This window comes from Tachysurus vachellii, chromosome 21 (genome assembly GCF_030014155.1).
Source record: "Tachysurus vachellii isolate PV-2020 chromosome 21, HZAU_Pvac_v1, whole genome shotgun sequence".
Classification (NCBI taxonomy): domain Eukaryota; kingdom Metazoa; phylum Chordata; class Actinopteri; order Siluriformes; family Bagridae; genus Tachysurus; species Tachysurus vachellii.
The window spans coordinates 5,427,972-5,450,219 of record NC_083480.1 but is presented as its reverse complement, the minus strand read 5'-3'; the positions used below and the strand labels follow the sequence as shown (position 1 = coordinate 5,450,219).

The window sequence follows — 22,248 nt, the reverse complement described above, 5'->3', positions numbered from 1 at the left end:
GAACTTAATAAACACAATGACACATTAAAAGCACAAACAGAAATGCATTTAACGTAATGACTAATTTAATGCTTAATAAAAAAAACGAATAAAATGCTTATAAAGTCACTGTCATAGATTCAATGTCAGGTAGTCTCGCGCTACGGACTGTCGTGAACTGTCGTAAAACACCCCATAGCACATACCCGATAATTCATCAAACGTATCACTTCAAAAGGAGCCAAAGCAGGAACTAATACTCTCTACGAAAGTGTAAAACGCTTGTCACTTGTGTTTAAACGATATATTTTTATTTAATCACAGGCTTTCCGGGTGGACAAATGACGTAGTGCGTACCGGAAAACGTACACGGACGTAATCCGATTATCTAATCTTCATATAAATCTTTGACAATTTCTGGCACGGATATGATATGTGAATCGTGTAACCTGTCCTGATTGACTCTAACGCCTATAATGATTATTGTTGTTGTTTAGTTACGGCTGCTGAGACACATAGGATGTGTGAGAACGTGCTGTGGATGAAGTGACCCTCACGACGGAGTGGTAAATATGTCAGTGTCAGCTTGTGAGCCGAATGTTGTAGATGGTGTGGAATTGTTCATATTGTCGTTTCTGGAGCTACAATTAGGCCCAGTGATGGAGACCAGAGTGTTAAAGCTCTCCAGCAGGTGCAGGGTTTAGTGTCTTGTTTAGTGCCTCTGGCTCTGGTGCAGTAGGACGTTTCTTCTCATGTTGCTCTTAACAATTCGAGAACATGATCGGATCCCCAGATGTGGTGGCATTTACCAAAGATGATGATTTTGGAGATTCTTTCCCAGACCAGTGCTCGATCCCAGAGGAGTTCTCTGTGCCTTTGTTTCCTCATGCAAACACCAATCCGTGGTTAAAAACCTCCTATGCAAAGTTCTCCAAGGATTTCATCCTTATCTCAGAGTTCTCGGAGCAGGTCGGACCACAGCCGTTACTCACAATTCCAAATGATCACAAAGTGTGTGGGACGTTTGACCTCAATTACTTCTCCCTGCGCATCATGTCTGTGGACTACCAGGCTTCGTTTGTGGGTCATCCACCAGGCACCAGCTACCCCAAGCTTAATTTTGTCGAGGACTCCAAAGTCGTCCTTGGTGATTCCAAGGAAGGGGCGTTTGCCTACGTGCATCACTTGACCCTGTACGATTTGGAGGCACGTGGCTTTGTACGTCCTTTTTGCATGGCTTATATTTCAGCGGACGAGAGAAAGATTATGCAGCAGTTCCAGCTGCTCTCGTCCGGCTTTTCCAGGGCTTCCGAGTGCTTAAAATCAGGGAACAGAAAAGCCTTTGCGAACGAACTGGAAAAGAAACTGAGCGACCTGGAATACACCAGATCCGTGCTTCACAAAGAGACCGAGCTGCAGAAAATGAACAGCGGCTGTTACTCCACGCAGGTTATTGAGAAAGCTAACGAACTGGCAAACGTGGAAAAGTCGATCTACGAGCATAAAGATTTGCTGAGGCAGATCACATCATATCCTAACAGTAAAAGGACAGACTCTGATCAGGTTCGGTGCGAGTCAGATAACGGAGCTGAGACGAGTTCGGTGGACCACACACTGTCTTCTAATCATTCCGGACATGAGGAGAAACACGTGGGGACAGATAGCGGGAGTCAGCACCCGTCTTACGTCCCCCAGCTTATTAAAGCAAAATCTGCAAAATGTTTCGATAAACGCTTAAAAAACCTAGAGGAACTATGTGAATCTGCCTTTTTCCATCAGACCATGGACCAGCTGAACGCGATCGAGAAGAGCTTCAGAGGCGATCTTTGCTTTATTTACAACAGCCAGATTGACCGAGCTCTCTTAAGGAACCAGAAGATCACCAGTTTTCTTTTTGAGTCGCAACGAGATGATGACGACGACGAAGAAGGCTGCTCCAGGAACCTTTATTACCCAAACCTTGCCACACATCACGCTTTGTCCAACTTCTCTGGTGAGCCTGTGAACCTCGAATCCTATGCTGATGATGCGGAGAGAAGTCAGAATAGGCTGGTTCTTGAAACGGTAGACGGCCCTCAGGAGTCCAGTACCTCAGACGTTACACAGGAAACCTCGGAAGATGCCAATGACAATGAAACGAAAGGGAGTTTCAGCAGTGACAGGAGCGTTGAGGCGTTTATAAACCTTAGTCCGGGAATTCCTGATGTGTTTTCAAAGACGCCCAGCAGCAGCATGGCTTGTCCCATTACTTCCTCATCTGAGGAACAAGGAAACGTTCTGCCTGTCGCTGCAGCTGCTGCAGGAATGATGTCCTCTTCGCTAGAATGTGAATCGGATCTGAACCATGGCGACATGTTTGAAACCGAAGCTCTAGTTCAGATGGACACAGCATGTTGTATGGGACAGGATGGTTTTATCTATGAGGAGCCTTTACCTGATCCAAAAGAATGCTGCAGGGACACGGTGGTGAAGAGCGAGCCTCTGTCCCTGCTTCAGAGAGACCATGTGCTACAAGCGGACTACGTCTTCGGAGAGTCTTTGCTGACTGTCCCAAGGCCCAGGGGGTTGATGCTTCCTGAACTCAGCCCCAGCTCTGTGTCAGAGGAGATGGTGAAAATGAACGTGGAGGACGTTTCTGACAACGGCAGTCACGTGAGCACGTCCACCAGCTCCGACAGAGCAGCCTCTCCTTTCACCTATGGCAGTCCCGTCACAACGAGGCTGAAGAAGAAGGCAGGCCACAGTGCGCTGAGGTTCATCAGGCAGTACCCGTTTGCTCAGCAAGCCATATTCTGTCTTCTGAGTGGAAGAACGCTGGTGGTTCTGGGAGCTGATGAAGGCACCGTGAGGAAGCTGGTGAACGCCTTGTTGATATTCGTGCCCAACCTCGGCAAGTATGGTGAAAGCGTGCAGCCCTGGATCTCCTCCTCATTTCAGCTGAGCGACCTTCAGCGATGGAAACTCGTTGGAGTGCAGAGGTATGATGTCACCAGCTGTTTCAGATGATGGCGAAAAATAGCTGCTACAAAAATTGAGATTAATAAATAATTTTTGGAGTTATACTTAAAGATTGATTTTATCTTTATATTTGATGATGAATTATGTAATGTATCGTAAACAAATCTAAATCTGGCACCAGTTTTTAGGTTATACTCCACTTTTTCTAATAGATAGCACAGATGGGTTGAGTTGCAGAGGCATGGGGTTGAGAGAGGGGTGGGGTGGGGTGGGGTTTTTGTATCTTGTCAGTAAATTGAAATTGTTTGGCTTATTTTATGACTTATGTATTTTTACTATGTATTATTTATGTATTAGATTTAATTCAGTATTGCTTTTACTACTAGGATTAGTACTTGGGCTCCTTTTCATCTTTATATTGGATGTAATTGTGAAGTTTTGTTTGTGTTTAAATGAGAGATCTTTTTTTTGCAGTTGCAGGTTGTGCGAAATTCCAAATTCGCAAAAAAGTATTATTCTAATTAATAAATTGTTCAACAAAGTATCAGACTCGAGATCACCGCTTTGTATTTAAGAGACGGGGAATCGTAGCAGATAGTGGAAAACCTTCTCAGGGGAAGAATGGAGCTTTATGTATTCATATTAATTCTTCAACAAGCAGCACAGATGTCCGTGATGGTCAGGGACTCACAAACTTTTAGCCATATTGTGTATAATTGATTATACAATATGATTTTTTTCCCTTCAGGGTGGTTTCTCCAGCAGGTTCCAGCCTGCTCCATTCCCTGAGCCGCTACAGCCGATATATCGGCATCCTGGACTGTGACAACAAGACGCTTCGATGTCCAGCTTACAAAGGAACGCTAATCAGTCAGATGGCAGACCACAGGACGCAGATCAAACGAGGCAGCACATACTATCTCCATGTGCAGAGCATATTAACTCAGCTGACGGCGAAGGCCTTCCTTTACACGTTCTGTCATCACCTTCACCTGCCCGTCAGCACAGACCAGGACGCCGACGCCGTCGTACTGCGCAGGACTAATTTCTTGTTGCAGCTCGGCTACACCGAGGAGGAGAGCAAAATAATTCGCTTCTTGAGCGAGCTCATCAAGCACCATTACCTTCAGGGGCCTTTAAAAGGGGTCAGCCAGTCTTACTTCAGTTTCACTTATACCACCAGCTATTTGTATAAAATCTGAATGTGCTCTTTGTTCATTTAAGAAGTTAAACATTCTGACTTTTTCCTTCTCTGGCGAAATCAGGAGACCAAGAAATTTGAATGTATTTGATTCCAGTGAATTTATTTATCTCTTTTTTTTTTCCCAGTGTTTGCTTTACAACGGATGGTCCGGTGTCATCAGTGTGATTTGCGAATGTTTCCGATCTTGTCTAAAGTCTAGTTCAACAATGAACACAAACAGAATTTCCTTTGAAGAGCCAGTTTAGGGATGTTTTGGGCAGCATTTATCAAGAGGTGACTATTTATGTCACTACGGCATTTACGCTGTAAGCTTTCGCCGTAGATGTGTTCTTTAACCTCGTGTACTGATTTATTTCCATTGCAATCCAAGAGCAGTAAGTTAACCATCTATTCACAAGGTTCTGATGGTGATGCTGTAAAATACTGACGCTCGAATTCAGCACCTTTTCCTTCAGAAATGCGTCTTCTGTGTTACTCTTTATTCCACTGTATAAATACTGTAAGTTATCGCAAAGAAAACCGAACAGCGGTTTTGGAACTGACTAAAGTTTTAAGCAAGCAAACTGTCACGTGTGTTTTTAGCTCTGCTACGTCCTTCGGTTTGAAGAAAGTTCTGCATGGGGGGAAAAAAGTAGAACTTCAGTAGTGGAGAAGTGTTAGATGACATCCTGCGTGTTTGGAAAACGCTCAGGCGAACGACACGGCAGCACTCGTTTCTCTTACACGTGGATTTTGTTTAGTCTGACATACAATGACGTGCAATGATATAATGTTGTCTTGGTGTTGTGTGCAAATAGTGTGAGCATGAGAACTTGATGGAGTGGCTTTTTTTTTTTTTTTTAGTGGATTCAGTTAAGAATCACAATCATGAGGAGTGACATGGAAGTGATCGTTTTTGCCTCAACACACACACACACACACACACACACACACACACACACACACACATCACTCAGTATGCTAACATCACCTTTACGCTATGCTTGCTGCTGCATGATGATGGGAGTTGAAGTCCAAAAAAGAAGTTTTGTAAAGGCCACCAGTTTCCAGTTATTTTTAATATAACTTGCTTTCCATTTGTGATCTAACCGATCGAGAAGAGTCTTAAAATATCCTGTATGTGACCTGCATTCTGACGAATGTTAACAAGCCATACCATATTCTACATTATTTCATTATGTAATGGCTTTATGTTTTCTTTCCTTTTACGTAAGCTCTTTTTTTTTTTTTTGTCCAAATCATAACTGAGAAGATTGTTGCTCTTAAGAGTACATATAACGTATTGTGATATTTGTCTGGGGTGCAGTAAGACATTGTGTTTTTATTGAAAACGATTTGTGAATGTTCAAGTGATATTTTTCGGGGCATTATTCAAGTACGTTGAGTTGTTGCCCACTATGTTTTCTGCCTTAAAGGTTCATTAAAATATTAAAATATTACTAAATTGATGTTGTGAAGTTGAGTCTTTTTATCAGTATCATATAGAGTGGATGGAAACAAAAAAAATCTACACACCTTTGATAGGATTTGAAGAAAGAAATTATGTCAGATATTTAATGTGATCTAGCGAATTGGGGAAAATATTTGTTTTACGGGAAAAAACAACAAAAACCCTTTAAATTACTCACTCTCTCTCACTCATCTTCTACCTCTTATCTGAACTACCTCGGGTCACGGGGAGCCTGTGCCTATCTCAGGCGTCATCGGGCATCAAGGCAGGATACACCCTGGACGGAGTGCCAACCCATCACAGGGCACACACACACACACTCACACTCATTCACTCACGCAATCACACACTACGGACAATTTTCCAGAGATGCCAATCAACCTACCATGCATGTCTTTGGACCGGGGGAGGAAACCGGAGCACCCAGAGGAAACCCCCGAGGCACGGGGAGAACATGCAAACTCCACACACACAAGGTGGAGGCGGGAATCGAACCCCCAACCCTGGAGGTGTGAGGCGAACGTGCTAACCACTAAGCCACCGTGCCCCCCCCCCCTTTTAATTAATACTTTGTTAAAGCAACTTTGCTTGTAATACATTATTCAGCGTTTTTCAAGAGTCACTGCTGCTTCAGGTCCATGAAACAGCAGGGGGATTGTGGACTGAATCTGTACACTGATCTTCATCTGAAGCCTTTATTTTGAGCTATCCATGATCCATAATGATAAAGCGCTATTCCCATCTCAGGGGGGGAAAAAGGTTATGCTGAATTTCCTTACTGTTCTGAACGGTACTACACAATATACACAATGCACCTTAACACCCAGATTTGCACAGCCTTAAATTACACAAATGTAACTTTTACATTTTTTAGATTTTATTCTATGCCATGGAATTTGTGAATTTCCCATTGGAATGAATAAAGTGATATTGTATCTATGGATCTGTCGAAGTGAAGCAGATACGCAGCCCCATAGCATACGCGTGATGCTCCCAACACCATGCTTCATCCTGGCTGATCATGTTCTTTGGATGAATAGCTTTGGATGAAAACCAAACATATCTTTTTGAACTGTGGCCAGAAAGTTCAACCATGGTCTCATCAGGCCACAGCATATTCTTCCACACGGTTTGGCACGTATGTCTGTTTTGGCAACATTTATATATTTGTAGAAACATTGGTATAAGTGGAAATGTAAAATACATGATAAAACATTTGTGTTGAGGAATTGAAGAAACGTTTAAATAGACTGTAGGAAATCTGTAGGGAACGACACATTCACACGACACATTCCTGTCAGGATTCGATTCAATTCATGACACCGGGTTGAAGATCTAATATAGTCTGAATACTGTTAAAATCTGAATGAATAAAAAAAATGAAGAAATTTTTTATTTCTGAATCATAAACAATGCAAAACAGTGTACATTTTAAAATATAAAGTATAAAAGTATAAAATGTGTGTTTTCCTCCCACATTTATAGCACAGTTAAAGTTTGAGGTACTTTTTATAGCACCGATACAGGAACAGAGAATGAGGATTAGTCTCATAGCTCAGGCAGTCCAGGCATGGGGAATTTTCCAGCAAAAGCCTCTACCGCATCTTGGATTACTCGTACTCTTCTTTGATAGTTTTTATCTTGAGCCAGAGTTTCCTTAAACTCCTTGAAAGTAGAATTGGGGTTCATGTTTTTCTGGATGTCCACAGCCAACTGAATGCCTAATGACATACAGGTCAATATAGCTGTAAAACTTGTACCTTTTTATATGCTCTTATATTTCAAAACACAGTTAACTCACCTCTGTGAAGTAATTCTGCCACTAGGCAAAAATCTTCCTCCACAAACCCTCGTGATGTGAGCGCAGGGGTTCCTAAACGGATGCCAAAGGGGTGCAATGCACTGTCACCTGCAGTAATAAAGATCACGTAAAGTACACATACGTAATGGTAATTTAAAAAATTTTGAAACATGTTCATGTAATTTTCTATGTGCTTTATAGTAAATCTGCTAAAAAGCAATAGCATGTGATGTCTATGATGGGCTACAGGTTGTGGTAATCAGGTCACGTGGCTGGGACATGTGATGCTGGTCATGAAGTGGCACCTGGGCAGGGGCTGCTGTTACAGCTAATGGCGCAGTCCTGTAGCACCTTCTCTACCCTTAATCCATCGATTCCGTTCGGACGAAGGTCAAGCAAGAAAAGATGAGTATCGGTACCACCTGAATACAGATGCAGATAAGACTGATAAGATTAAATTACATGAATAAATGAAAGAATTTTGAGTTCTTAACCCTTTGTGCTTCAGGGGTGCTGTATCACAGCTGCCCCTACGCTCTGACCCCAAACTCCTGAGGTGGGATATGCAAAGAAAAGCCTTCCACTGTGCTGTAATGTATATGTGGTGATACTAAAGGCGTCTATGCACCAAATTTATACAATAATTCCAGCAAAAGTATTTTGTAGAATCCTCACTCACTCTCTCTCTCATTTCCTACCACTTATCCGAGCTACCTTGGGTCACGGGGAGCCTGTGCCTATCTCAGGCGTCATCGGGCTTCAAGGCAGGAATCGAGGCGGGAGGCAGGAATCGAGGCGGCAGGAATCGAGGCGGGAATCGAACCCCCAACCCTGGAGGTGCGAGGCAAACGTGCTAACCACTAAGCCACCGTGCCCCCCTTGTAGAATCCTAATATGTGAAATTACGCTTTAACAGGAAACAAACTGCGCTTTACTGGCAGCGTTGTCTACATTAATCAGGACAGTCAGTCAGTCAGACAGAAACCCGTCCTTCAGGTTTTCATAATGCCACATCCCACTGATATTTAACACACAAACAATTTCAGAAATATTTTTTGAGCACTGATATGTTCCTGTGTGCACAACTTCTGTGAAATATTTGTAAAGCTTTCTTAGCATCCCGGCTCAGAGTGATCTCAGGAGATGATGGTTAGCAATGTCGCTAATATTTCACTTTTTCACCGTTTTCCTTATTCATACTGTACCTGTACACTTTCATTTATTTTTACATGACTTATTATCCAACCTTTATTTATTCATGCTGAGTTTCCCTGCCATGGACGACGATACTGGAAACCACTGTTCTTGTTAGCTGACTACTTCTCATAGGAGGTCTTATAAGTTTGCTGACTGACATTTGCTCAAATGTCACTGCTATGTTATTAAATAGTACTAGTGTAAACAAAACTTTATAATATTGACGAAGATCTTGACATGTTTGAAAAACTACATGGACACTCACTCTCACTCATTTTCTAGCGCTTATCTGAACTACCTCGGGTCACGGGGAGCCTGTGCCTATCTCAGGCGTCATCGGGCATCAAGGCAGGATACACAGTGGACGGAGTGCCAACCCATCGCAGGGCACACACACACTCTCATTCACTCACACAATCACACACTACGGACAATTTTCCAGAGATGCCAATCAACCTACCATGCATGTATTTGGACTGGGGTAGGAAACCGGAGTACCTGGAGGAAACCCCCGAGGCACGGGGAGAACATGCAAACTCCACACACACAAGGCGGAGGCGGGAATCGAACCCCAACCCTGGAGGTGTGAGGCGAACGTGCTAACCACTAAGCCACCGTGCCCCCTGACTACATGGACATTAGCATTATATTTCTTTTTAAGATTTTGTTGCTAAATGACGTGACTGAAAGCACAAATAAATACGTTTCTGCTACGTAGGAAATACTTAACATAAAACTTACCTGTAACAATTTTGTAGCCCTTTTCTATTAAAGAAGTTGCTAATGTCCTGCAATTTGCCAGCACTTGTACTTGGTAGGCCTTGAATTCTGGAGTCAGTGCCTGCTTCAATGCTACAGCCACTCCTGTGCAAAAAAAATTGGGATTAATAAGCAATTTCTAACTAAACATTTCTGTTTTATTTGTTTATTTTGAGTATTGATAGTAAAAGTGCATGGTGATATTTTAGCAGAAGGAAATTTCTCATAGCCTCGTGTAAAAATGCTCTTAAATGCTTATCATAATCTCTTAAAACACAAACATAACCTGTAATGATTATAAAATTGAATACAAATGCAAAACTAGTCACCTGCAATGGAATGGATGTGACTTCCTCCCTGCAGTCTGGGTAATACAGCTTCACAGATCAAACTCTCCAGGTTGTAAAGAGTTTCTTTTCTTGTTTCTGCTTCCACACTGCGCACACCTAATACAGTAGGTTAGAACTGTTAGCTGATATCACAGAAAATAAAGCAAAACAAATTTTAACAGAGCTTTTGTTTTGTCCCAAAGAAACAACCTTTCCTGTAAAATATGGCTCCAGCTTTGCAGGCTCTCAGGGTCTTATAAGTGGAGGTTGAAACAATATCGCAGTAATCAAAGGGGGATGGAACCAATCCAGCAGCAACAAGTCCACTAATGTGTGCCATGTCACCCAGCAGGAAAGCTCTGTGCTCATCAGCTATCTTCCGCAGACGACCGTAATCCAGGTTACGTGAGTAGGAGCTTGAACCTATGAGAATAAGATAAGGTAGAAATAAATGTAAAAAAAAAAAATACAATAATTCTACTTCCTCAAAAAGGATGAAAACATCTGAGCTCACATGTCCCTGGTCCTTGATAGCAGACATGATTGTTTGTCTAATCCCTGGTAAGTGATTTGTATGATTTTCCTTGGCAGAATATTCCAGCAATAACACTAACCTGCAATGATTAATTTGGGCTTGAATAAACGAGCATTTTCCTCTAGTTGGTCATAATCAATGTAACCAGTCTCTCGGTTGACCTAGAAATAGGTAAAAGTAGAATGACAATGACACGGAATGATATAAACGATATACATTATGGTCATCTGACCAATCACACCCATATGTGCTTGTTGAACATCCCATTTAGATTTAGTCGATCATTGCTTTTAGTTTTCTGTGAAGGTTTTCTGCTAGATGTTGGAGCGTGGCTGGTGCACTCGGTGTTCCGTTTCATCCCAAAGGTGATCAGTGGGGTCGAGTCAGAGCCAGGGCTCAATGCAGGACACTCGAGTTCTTTATTTCAACCTTAACACACCATGTCTTCATGGAGCTCTGTGCTTTATGCACAGGTTCATTGTCATGATATAACATGATATAACATGTTTAAGTACCGGCGAAGGGAAATTGTAAAACAACACCATACAGAGACACGCTAGACAATTGAATGCTTCTTACTTTGTAACAGTTTGGGAAGGAACCACATATGGGTGTGATGGTCAAGTGGTTCAGGATAATTATGCCTTACAAATAAACACCAAATAAACAATACCTTGTAGGACATTGATTCAAAGAAAAGGGAGGTGGCAGAGAATTTCTCTTTGTCCAAAATAAATCCATGGCTCCGGTGGCCACCATCACAGGGATCAAGCCCCATGATCCTCCCATGAGGCTCCAATACTGATATGTACACAGCAAAGTTGGCAGAAGATCCTGAAAAGACCAAGAGTTTATGAGTAACCTGGTGTTTAAGAGAAACCGTCTCAAAACACCACATACACAAACTTACCAGAATAAGGCTGTACATTTACACCCCATTTTTCTTGGTCAAGCCTATAAACCTCCAACGCTCTTTTCTGACAGAGACGCTCCAGATCATCCACGCTGTCTGCTTCGCCAGAGTACTGAAGACTATTCATGTGAAAGTATTATTATTAAAAGTAACATATAACATGTAAAATACATAAAGTAAAAAAAAATTGTCACCTTTGTTGAACAAATTTGTTGCCTATGCATGTGCTCAGGACCTCTGAAACAGCACGACTGGTAAAGTTCCCAGATGCAGCAAGTGATAAACTGTATATCTGTCTCCTTTTCTCCTTCTGAATGATGTTAAATACCTATTGAAAAGGTATTTTTAATGTTGAAAATGTTAGTTATGTAATGCTCCTTTTCCACCGAGGCAGTTTGAGTGCTGGTTCGGAGCCTAATTTAAAACCAGTTCTTACTTTTTCGACACCCAAAGCACCGGCTCTGAACCAGGAAAAGTGATTCTTAAGTAGCACCAAAACGTTGCTGGTCTAGACTTAAGAACCGCTTGCATCAGGGGCTGTGGGCATGGTTATTGTGACCAACAAGACAAAAGAGAACGTCGTTATCGACATTTTTAAATAATTTTAAATCCGGATTCGCCGTGTTTGGATGCCAATGTAGGTTTGCAAAGCCATGAGCATTAACAGTAAAGCAACATCCGCCATTGTTGATGTTGTGTTTGTGTTTGCCGCTGCTGCGCTAACGTGGCTGTATAACGTTGTATACAGTGACGTAAGACTTGGCCCTGTGATGGCTCTCTAGCCCATGGAAACTGGTTCTTAGAAGGCTCGCCAGTAGAACCAACTTCGAACCAGCACTGTGAACCAGCACCCACTTCTTTCTGGTGGGAAGGGGGCATTTTTTTAACTGTGACAGTTGCTGATCAGTGAATCGGGGTTCAAGCACCAGCATTGCCAAGCTGCCACTGTTGGGCCCTTGAGAAAGGCCCCTAACCCTCTCTGCTCCAGAAGTGCTGTATCACGTGTGACCCTGTGCTCTGACCCCAACCGCCAAAGTTGGGATGTGCAAAGAAAGAATTTCATTGTGATCTAACGTATATGTGACAAAATAAAGGCTTTTATTCTAGGCTTCTGTAGTATGAAGCTCCATGTGCAACTCCATGTGGATACTTCCTTAAGAACACATAGTAATAATGTATTTTAGCAATAAATGTTAGAATCATATGGTTATATTTCCTGGAACTTTCTTGTTGAATGCAAAATATGCATTATATGATGCTAGGTAATTTTGTTGGAAGGTCTCAGGAATACATGCACACACACACACACACACACAAACACACACACCCCCACACCCACCCAACGAGATATTCAGGTGATTCTGATCATTTCTGAAGGTTAATAGGGGTGGGGAAAAAAAGCAAAACAAAGCTCACAATGTAATCATCAGCATAAAATGTGTTATAGTAACTCACCTCTGGATCATTAGTGCTGAGAGGCTCCTGCATCATACGGTCATGTGACTCCCGTGTACTCTTGTTGAAGTAATACTCATTAGTATTTCCGATGTTCTTGCTGTTAAATCAAATTAAATCATTTATATCTGTAGGTTTTAAAATTTAAAAGTCTTAGTACATTATTTAGTGCATAGATTTACACACACTTATTAAGAGGATTAATAGGACATGAATGTTCTTTCAAACCAAACTTTTTTTGTGTAAATGATTCCATGAACAATTTATGAATATATAAATTTGTATCAGCTTGAAGCACAAAAAAAAAAATCATGCTCTTAAAATCACCCTACAGATAAAATTGAATTCTATAGCAATGAGCACCAGTAAGATGTTAGATGTGTGTAGTATTAGTGCAGAAGTTAGCAGCATATAGTGTAGGCTTTTTTTAAAATTCCGTAATTTTTTTTTTACTTAATGTAATAATGAAGCAAGTGTGGTGAGGTAGCGTAAAAATAAAACTTTATCGATGCAGCACAATTTTAGATTCCTCACTAGGATAAAATTCTTCAGCTAGATACAATCAAGGAGTCATATGGTCTGGTTGTTAATATGGTTCAATCAGGACTGTGATCAGATACTGTAGTTAATCACAGGTCATTTTTCTCAGTAATGGAGAATTCTTTATTCACTCGCTCACACTTGGTAAATAAAATATTTAGTGAGTCTTCACACCCACTGAGCCTCACTGTTACACTCCAAGGTGATACAAAAGTTTTTTTTTTCATGTCCTGGAAAAATTTCAAATAAAATAGAAGTAAATAGTTGTGTATAAACCTTCATATACTCACAGGGCAAGGTGTAATGATCGATCGTGTGGATATTCTTTCAAGTATTCCTTTAAAATCCTGGTTATCTTACCAAATGTGCTCACTGTACACACACACACACACACACACACACACACACACACAAACACACACACACACACACACACATTAATATACAACACATTCTAAAGTTATAATACATTTGGCTGAAGAATTATAATTATATTGTATTCTGTTCATTTATTCACGTTTTTAAGGTTAAGATGTTTTTCAGACTCTGATATATGCTGACAGTTTCTGGTAGAACTTAGATGTCCTCCTCTTTCTTCTCTTCTTTTGTTCATTTCACGTTTCGAATAAACTGTCTTTAACTTGAACACTTCTTATACATACAGTATATAACCTTATACTTGTAAAGAAAATGTAATAGAGGCTTTTGAATAATGCTAATTATTAATAATTGACACTAAGTGAATAATTTGCTTTGTTGTTGCTATTATATCTTTTCAGCAAGATTTAAATGCTCTTTATTGGTGCGTTATCTCTCTCTCTCTCTCTCTCTCTCTCTCTCTCTCTCTCTCTCTCTCTCTATCTATCTATCTATCTATCTCACGCCCTTTTTATATATAAAACTGTGTAATATCATGCATCTATACTACTATATTAAAATATTATTATGTTAGTAGAATAACAAGGACTCTATCGGTTACAGATTATTATTGTTGCATTTTTATTTTGAAAAAATAATACCATTCAATAGCTTTCAAACATTCTTATTAGTTCTTAAGGGTTAGGGTGATTTTTTGAGATCAGATATTAGTTACAATTTTAGGAACATCCTCTAGAATATACCACATTGTGCAACTTTTGATGTATTGAGCAAATGTGGAAGCAACGTTAAAGAAGTCGGTGTGTTTCAGCTGTGAGAGAACAGGAACTTGTAGAATACTTGGAAAATATTGCTCTGAATCACGAGTCTTTGGCTTTGGCTTGCAAATTTCATTCTACAGATTGGAAAACACCAAAGATCTGATAATAAGACTAATATTACTGCACTAACTGTTAAAGTGTCAGTAAGTCAATGTGTTGATATTTCTGCATGGCTCATTTTCCTAAATATTGTAAAAAGCAGACGCACTTACTTTTTTGTCGTCCTTTGTGATGTCTCTGTGTAAGATGTGTGATTTTACCATCAGCAACACAGCTTTTTACTAGGGATGAGCGAGTTCTGTGTGTGACTGTGAGTGAGCAGAGCAAGACACAGCAACACAATACATCTGTATGTGTGTAGGGGAGGGGCGCTGTGACTAGCTTATCACAGAACACTGACACAATCAGCTACCCATTGATGATTTTCATTCAATCCGAGCACAGATATTGACTCGTATTACTCGTATAATACTCGTACTCGGCAGAAGTGCTTTATCTGTACCGGAGTATCCGGATCATCTCTACTTTTTACACAGGAATTTACAGAAACCACATTTTCTTGTTCTTCGACTCTTTAGCCTTTTGCACACCTCCTTGATCATCCCAGCTTTCTATTACAAGAGTACCCTTAATCCTTTCTCACCTGTACACCGCCCACCATCCTGATCCCAGTCACAGATTAGAAATCAGTCATTCAAACAAATTAAAGTTGAACAGGGGGTAAAAGGGGCATTTAAATTTGCTCTCTGGAATAGTTTGCAAAGAATCTGATCACTTTGGATGCTTGTAGAGTGATTTTAAATGGCTTGGTGACAGAATTAGTGTTATGTAAACTTCTCATTTTCATTTAATTTTATAGTAAATAAAGTTATTTTTTTATTTTGAGATTTTTTATATCATTGTGGGGGACACAGTGGCTTAGTGGTTAGCACGTTCGCCTCACACCTCTAGGTTGGGGGTTCGATTCCCGCCTCCACCTTGTGTGTGTGGAGTTTGCATGTTCTCCCCGTACCTCGGGGGTTTCCTCCGGGTACTCCGGTTTCCTCCCCGGTCCAAAGACATGCATGCTAGGTTGATTGGCATCTCTGGAAAATTGTCCGTAGTGTGTGATTGCGTGAGTGAATGAGAGTGTGTGTGTGCCCTGCGATGGGTTGGCACTCCGTCCAGGGTGTATCCTGCCATGATGCCTGATGACGCCTGAGATAGGCACAGGCTCCCCATGACCCGAGGTAGTTCGGATAAGCGGTAGAAAATGAATGAATGACAGAGTAGGGGAGACCGCGTATGGTTGTAACACTTTTTTCTTCAGCACCTAAAACTACCTTTTTTTAGGCTACACGTCTGAAACTTTTAGGCAAAGTACCCACGTTTGTCTACTACAAATGGCAACAATTTAAATTTATTCAACTATGTCACAGACTTTGTGAGATGATGACAAATACAAGGTGGTCCTTTGTTGCAACCTAGCCCACTACTGGGGTAGGTTGTAACACATACTGGGGTAAGTTGTAACAGGTAGACAAAATGCACAAAAACTAAGGTTTGTGGATGCTGTATGTTGAATTCCACCACAAGTTGATAGGCAAACTTTCTGACCTAAAAGAAATCATAACATGATGTCTGAATAGGGACACACATTTTTTTTAGAAATTGTCTAAATGTATGTGTTGGTATTTATTTAACTTTTACCTGATTTAAAATATTTTATTCATCATTCACAAACATTAAATTGAGTTTGCACGAAAGGTCTAATACACATTAAGAGGTCTTGAATCTTGCCTTTTCTACCCTGTTCTCAAGACGCTTATCCATCATGCTCACCTTACGTGGAGTTAGCCCATAGTATATATCGGCTGCCTGACTTATATACTCCCTGGTGAAGACCTGGTGAGGACTGTAGTATCCTACACGAGGAAGGTCCCTCGATCCCTGGTCTTTCAGTTCTTTATATTTCTGCCAATATCTGTTCAAGGTTACATGGCAGATTCCATGGGATTTTGCCACTGCCATAACAGACTTTCCTTTCCTAACTTACTCTGCTGCTCTTTTTAAAAGACTGGCATTGACTCCATGATCTGTTTTTCTCACCCAAGTTCTAGGCATTCTGTAAAATGATTAAAGTCACAAAAATTTTCTTAGTTGTATATAAGGGGATGGTTGTAACACTTTTAAAACACATGTTACAACCTACCCCACCACTGTCACCCATTGTTTAGCTAGCTGTATTAGCATTGTATTCTGCTGTATTGGTGCTTTGAAATTGGCAGGAGGTTGATACACGATTCTTTACTAGAGAAACTACAGTTTGACCTGATATAACTCATACAACATTATCTACAACGGTAGAAGTACTAAACAAAATATTATCTTTTTTTTTTTTTTTTTACTTTCTTACCTCAGAATTAGATTTTCTGCCGTAGCTTCAGGAGAGATAACAACACAGACTTGAAAACCTCCATGTGGGATCGTAAAGGAAGCCTGATGAGACTGAAACTGTTACATGACTCCTATCTTATCCCTGATTCGTGGAATTGGTAGTGTTACAAATCTCTCTGTGTTACAACTATACCCGGTCTCCCCTAATATCATATATATGTGATTTTCCTGGTAAAATTAAGGCTTAAAGATTTTTTCAGATAACAATTTATTAAAAGTATATAAAAATACAAAACACTTGCTTGGTTAACATTCCTAACATTTAATTTAATTTAATTTAATTCAATTTAGTTGTGTATTCGGATCTGTATAGATGCTTTAAACAACAGACACTGTCGCAAAGCCGCTTTACAGGGGTATAAAAATTTCGATTAGAAGTGATAAAATGTTAAATTTACATTTATTCCCAATGAGCAATTAGAGGTGATACTGGTGATGGAGAAACTCCCTGAAACCTTATGAGTGAGAAACCTTGAGAGGAACCAGACTCAGAAGGAAACCCATCGTCATCTGGGTGACTCCATGAGTGTGATTATAATAATTATTTTTCTATAATTGTGTACTATAGAGTCAAGTGCAATTAAACACTTACCACTGTACACTTTACAGTTGCGTACATATTATACCTTACACCTGTTGAGCCATGTGATAAGAAATGAGCCGTGTTGAGTCAAATGACCAAAGCATATTCGTATAATATGAAATGCGTGTATTGATGAGGAGGTTGTTGTCCTCAAAGACATCATGTAGTTGGCATTTCCATGCCGTTAGATAAGAATAATTTAGGATTTTATCGTGTGTTGTTTCTTTCAAATGGTCAAATTCTTGAATGATGTTTTTCCATGAGTTTTTTCTTGGTCTCTTATAAATAACCACTTTTCATGGTAGTGCTGTCTTTCTGCTTTGTTCAGCCTAACCTGAATTACCCGACTGTTAAAACCTGAACTTACAAGACCTGAACTAAAGTGGATCCACTGCATTCAAATATTCAGGGTTTGCAGTAAAATTCCATAGTGCAATTACATTTATTTTTTCTATACACTTCAAGAATTGAAGTTCTGTTGAATGACAATTAACTTCACGTGCCACAGACAAGCAAAAACTAAAGCACCAACGTGATCTGTTCAGATAATAATACTCTGATAAAACTATGATCTCTGGTGTTATTCTCCAAAACGACTTGATTACTATCGGAATTATGACCAATCCGGTATTATTGTACATTACATATGTGTGTAATTAGTGTATAGTATATAACATCTAATAACGTGTATCTAATAACAAATGTAATATGTTGAATGTATCTATAATTTTCCTATAAATCTATTGAGAACAGTTCAAAATAAATTTGCAAAAATTATAAAGTCTGATCTTGTTAAATAAATTCCTTCTCTGTATTAAAACCTCACAGAGTGGTTGGTTTAATGCTTATGTTTTCCTTACACCTCCAGGGTTGGGGGTTTGGTTCTGTGTGTGTAGAGGGCATTTTCCCCTTGTGCTGTGGGGGTTTCCTCTGTGTAATGCAGTTTCTCCACCTGTCCAAAGACATATTATGGGTTTGTCCCCTGGTAAAGACTCCAGGTTGCCTGTGACCTTGTGTAGGATAAGTGCTACAGAAAATCTGAATACTCCTTGAACTTTATTTCTTTATTTGCTATGAAGACTCGATAGGTCAGGATTGCCTACTTTCATTTGTCTAACTGGATTTTCTTACTTCTAGTTCTGCCACTTCAGAGTCTAAACAGAACGATTAATGTTCTTCCACTCTGGTGCCAAAGACACAGCTACTGTAACACTTCACAATAAAGTTTAGATTAGTGAAGCAGAATGGTGCTTTATGCAGTGGTATTTTATAAAATACGACCCTTTGGGACTTTTTCAAAAGCAATCCAATTTGAAAGTACAATATGACATATTTTTCTCTCACTCCTCTATGAGACTGATTCATTTTCTGCTGATTAGATATGTGACTGGACAGATCCGCAGTAGAACGGACTTGATACTGATCTGAAGAGCATGACCCAGTTCACTCCTACATGCCATTCCAAAATGTCCTATAAGTAAAGGATTTCATTCCAGTCAAGCAGGAGCCACACTCTGATTCCACCCTTTTAACAAGTTCATCTTGGCTTTCAGTAGACTCAGGTGTAACTTGTGCTTGGAATAAAAACCTGCACTAATAGCTGTCCTTTCTAGATTAAACTGGACATCTCTGTCCTGGATGGTTTGTTGCAATCTGTACTGTTGAACTACAAAATGCAGACAAGCGAGAATGAGGCATGAAGCATAGATTGAACCAGTTGGCTGATGTTTTCACTTTAAGCAACGTGACCTAAAATTGTAGCATAAAATCGACTTCTCTACCTTACGACTGTCCCCAAGTCTAGATGGCACTGAAACATCCTCGTATTCGTAGCACAACCTCCACGTCCTGAAAAATATGCAAATATGCTTTTGTCATTTGGCTCAACATGGCTCATTTCTTATCACATGGCTCAACAGGTGTAAGGTATACTGTAATATGTATGTTGTGGCAAACTTTGTATATGTTTATATTTTGTTTAACAATTAGGGTTTGTTAATTATTTACCTAAATTTGATTTACTTGAATTGGATTTAAGCTTCTCAGGTTTAATTTGGTAATTCATGATTTGGATAGTTTAAATACTTTAAATACTACAAAATGTTGCTTAAAATTCATCTGATATAAATGTGTATAAGTGATCTGACTATATAATTAAATATAGATTGTTTAATTATTAAAATAGCAATTAATTGATAAATATGGGTAAAAGCACAGGTTATTTCATAGTCTTTGTAGTTAGAATCCAGTAAATTAAACTATACAAATGTGTTAAAGCGGGGAGCACGGTGGCTTAGTGGTTAGCACGTTCGCCTCACACCTCCAGGGTTGGGGGTTTGATTCCCGCCTCCGCCTTGTGTGTGTGGAGTTTGCATGTTCTCCCCGTGCCTTGGGGGTTTCCTCCGGGTACTCCGGTTTCCTCCCCCGGTCCAAAGACATGCATGGTAGGTTGATTGGCATCTCTGGAAAATTGACCGTTGTGTGTGATTGCGTGAGTGAATGAGTGTGTGTGTGTGTGTGTGTGCCCTGTGATGGGTTGGCACTCCGTCCAGGGTGTATCCTGCCTTGATGCCCGATGACGCCTGAGATACCCGAGGTAGTTCGGATAAGAGGTAGAAAATGAGAGAATGTGTTAAAGCTATTAACATTGATTTATTCTGTGCTTAAAATGTAAAGTTAATGACATTTGAATGTAATTTATTGTTATTGGGCTGTGTAATATCTACCAGCTTTAACTTAATGTGAGATATTTACCAACTCTTATGTGCAATATAGTAGGCCTGGTGAAATAGTCATGGTTCTGTGTAAAAGTTCTAATTACGTCATGTTAAACCTGCTAATTTATGCATTTTATTGGGCTTGCTTGTAATTTACATTGTTTGTATGTTTATGTCTTTAAAGGTTTTTCACCTACATAGCTTAATGTTATCACAAATAAATGGATGAAAGAAATTCCACAAGACCTAATCACTGAGTGGAATCCAGTTTAATTCTTCAAATAGTGAGACCTATCTTCTTCAAGTGTGGGAAAGCGCACAGAGGTTCACTGTTGAGTCTGGTTCCTCTCAAGGTTCTTCCTCTTCCATCTAATGGAGTTTTTCCTCAACACAGTCACCTCAGTCACCTCAGACTTGTTCATTAGGGATAAATACAAACACATTTATATATATAAGTCTAATATTAATCTTTGTATAATGAACTTTTTGTATTACATTTCGTATGTTCTGTAAAGCTGCTTTGAGAAAATGTTCATTCTTAAAAATGCTATACAAATAAATTTGAACTGAATTGAATTGAATAGAATCTCTAATGTACAGTAAATATACAGGTGACATGGTGACATGGCAGGTGGACTTTCTACAACACTCTGGGTTCACCAGTTTGTATTCAATAAAATAAAATAAAATAAAATAAAATAAAATAAATTTTTGGGTTGTAAATGGCACCCTCCAATGGATAAAATGGTTACTGAAGATGAATGAATAATTCATTTCAGTTTACGAAATTCGGCATGATTTTTATTTACTACTTCTAAAATTATTAATACATGCCAAACTTGTCTGTGCATGAAATTATTTTAATTTTGTGAATGAAAGTTGCAAAGCCAACAGCATTGTGGATCACCCCACACACCCTCACACACACTCTTCACCCCACACACCCCTCACACACACACTCTTCACCCCACGCACCCCTCACACACACTCTTCACCCTATACACACTCTTCACCCTACCGCCGTCTAGAAAAAGGTACCGAAGCATTCGGGCCCTCATGACCAGTCTGTGTAACAGTTTCTTTCCACAAGCCATCAGACTCCTCAATAACTGAACTGATCTGTACTGAGCACAACACACACACACACACACATCAACTGGACTATGGACTGCACAGATCTACACCAAATACACACACAGGCTACACCAAATATACATCCATGTCTACAGCACCACCATATCAAACTGTTTACATTATGTTTTTGCTCTTTGCACATGTCTCACATTTTAGTCGATTGCTGTTTTGAACAATACATTACAATACCTCATGTAACTGCTGCTACACTACTGTGTTTAATTCAGTATTTCTGCACATGCACTATAGATTATACAGTATTTACACTGGTCAGCGCTGCTTTTGTGTATTTTTTTGCACTGTCTCACTGTTTGCACCAGGTTGCACAGATACTTTTTGTGTCTAGGACTGCTTACTAAGTCTTTAGCTCGGTCTTTGTTTTATGTTGCACTATGATCCTGGAGAAACTTTTCACTGTGTACTGCATCAGCTATATATGCTTGAAATGACAATAAAAGCTTCGTGACTTGACTTGAAAGTGAAACATTTCCTAAAAAAAGTCAAAAATAAAATGCATTTGTGAGAACAGACCGACCAGGATTAAATCCAGACACTTTTACCTTTCACCCTGAATGTTTGCCTAGAATAACTGAGGTGACATGCTCCATGATGAAGAAATTCTGATCATTCTGATATACTCTTTGGTTTGGCTCCTCTCCTTAACAAGCAGAAGGAATAAAGTGCAGTCTGATAAAACTTATTATAGCCAACACTTTACTACTTTCAACCCTTACTATCTAGCAGCTCTAGATCCATCTACATCCGTCAGATCTAGAACATGAAAAGATTTTCCCCAAAGCGGTTACATTTGTCCATATTTTGTACATATCAAACTACAACGAAATACTAAACTCTTCTGACTCCCTGACTGTCCTAATGTATACCTGTAAACAGAGAGTACTTTGTAATATCAGTCAAGTCAACGGACGTTTAAAAAAAAAAAAAAAAAAAAAGAGGTTACAGAAGGGGAACATCTGAGAAAGAAAAATAAATAAGTGAAGTAAAGAATAAGAGACAGCAATTACACTTAACTATACCATAAATAAAACAGTCAGAACA

The 22,248-nt window shown here is 39.7% G+C and overlaps 2 protein-coding genes across 3 annotated transcripts; one reads left to right on the top strand and one right to left on the bottom strand.

The window, feature by feature from the left end:
* Nucleotides 1–192: 192 nt before the first annotated feature.
* smcr8a (Smith-Magenis syndrome chromosome region, candidate 8a) lies at nucleotides 193–5,589 on the top strand. Its single transcript, XM_060896957.1, has 2 exons — nucleotides 193–2,957; nucleotides 3,686–5,589. Exons 1-2 carry the CDS (start codon nucleotides 757–759, stop codon nucleotides 4,137–4,139), a joined length of 2,655 nt encoding a protein of 884 aa, XP_060752940.1. The 5' UTR covers nucleotides 193–756; the 3' UTR covers nucleotides 4,140–5,589.
* A 1,435-nt stretch (nucleotides 5,590–7,024) lies between these two features.
* Nucleotides 7,025–14,651, bottom strand: LOC132864111 (serine hydroxymethyltransferase, cytosolic-like). 2 transcript variants are annotated; one of them, XM_060897362.1, is made up of 13 exons: nucleotides 14,532–14,651; nucleotides 13,411–13,492; nucleotides 12,581–12,680; nucleotides 11,320–11,453; nucleotides 11,123–11,244; nucleotides 10,886–11,046; nucleotides 10,292–10,373; nucleotides 9,888–10,100; nucleotides 9,678–9,794; nucleotides 9,331–9,453; nucleotides 7,698–7,814; nucleotides 7,393–7,500; nucleotides 7,025–7,312 (listed from the first exon to the last, which is right to left on the bottom strand). In XM_060897362.1, coding segments are annotated over exons 1-13 (1,533 nt in total). In that variant the 5' UTR covers nucleotides 14,533–14,651; the 3' UTR covers nucleotides 7,025–7,139. The 2 variants fall into 2 exon arrangements, with proteins under 2 accessions (XP_060753345.1, XP_060753346.1); XM_060897363.1 differs by lacking the exon at nucleotides 7,698–7,814.
* Between the last annotated feature and the right edge of the window lie 7,597 nt (nucleotides 14,652–22,248).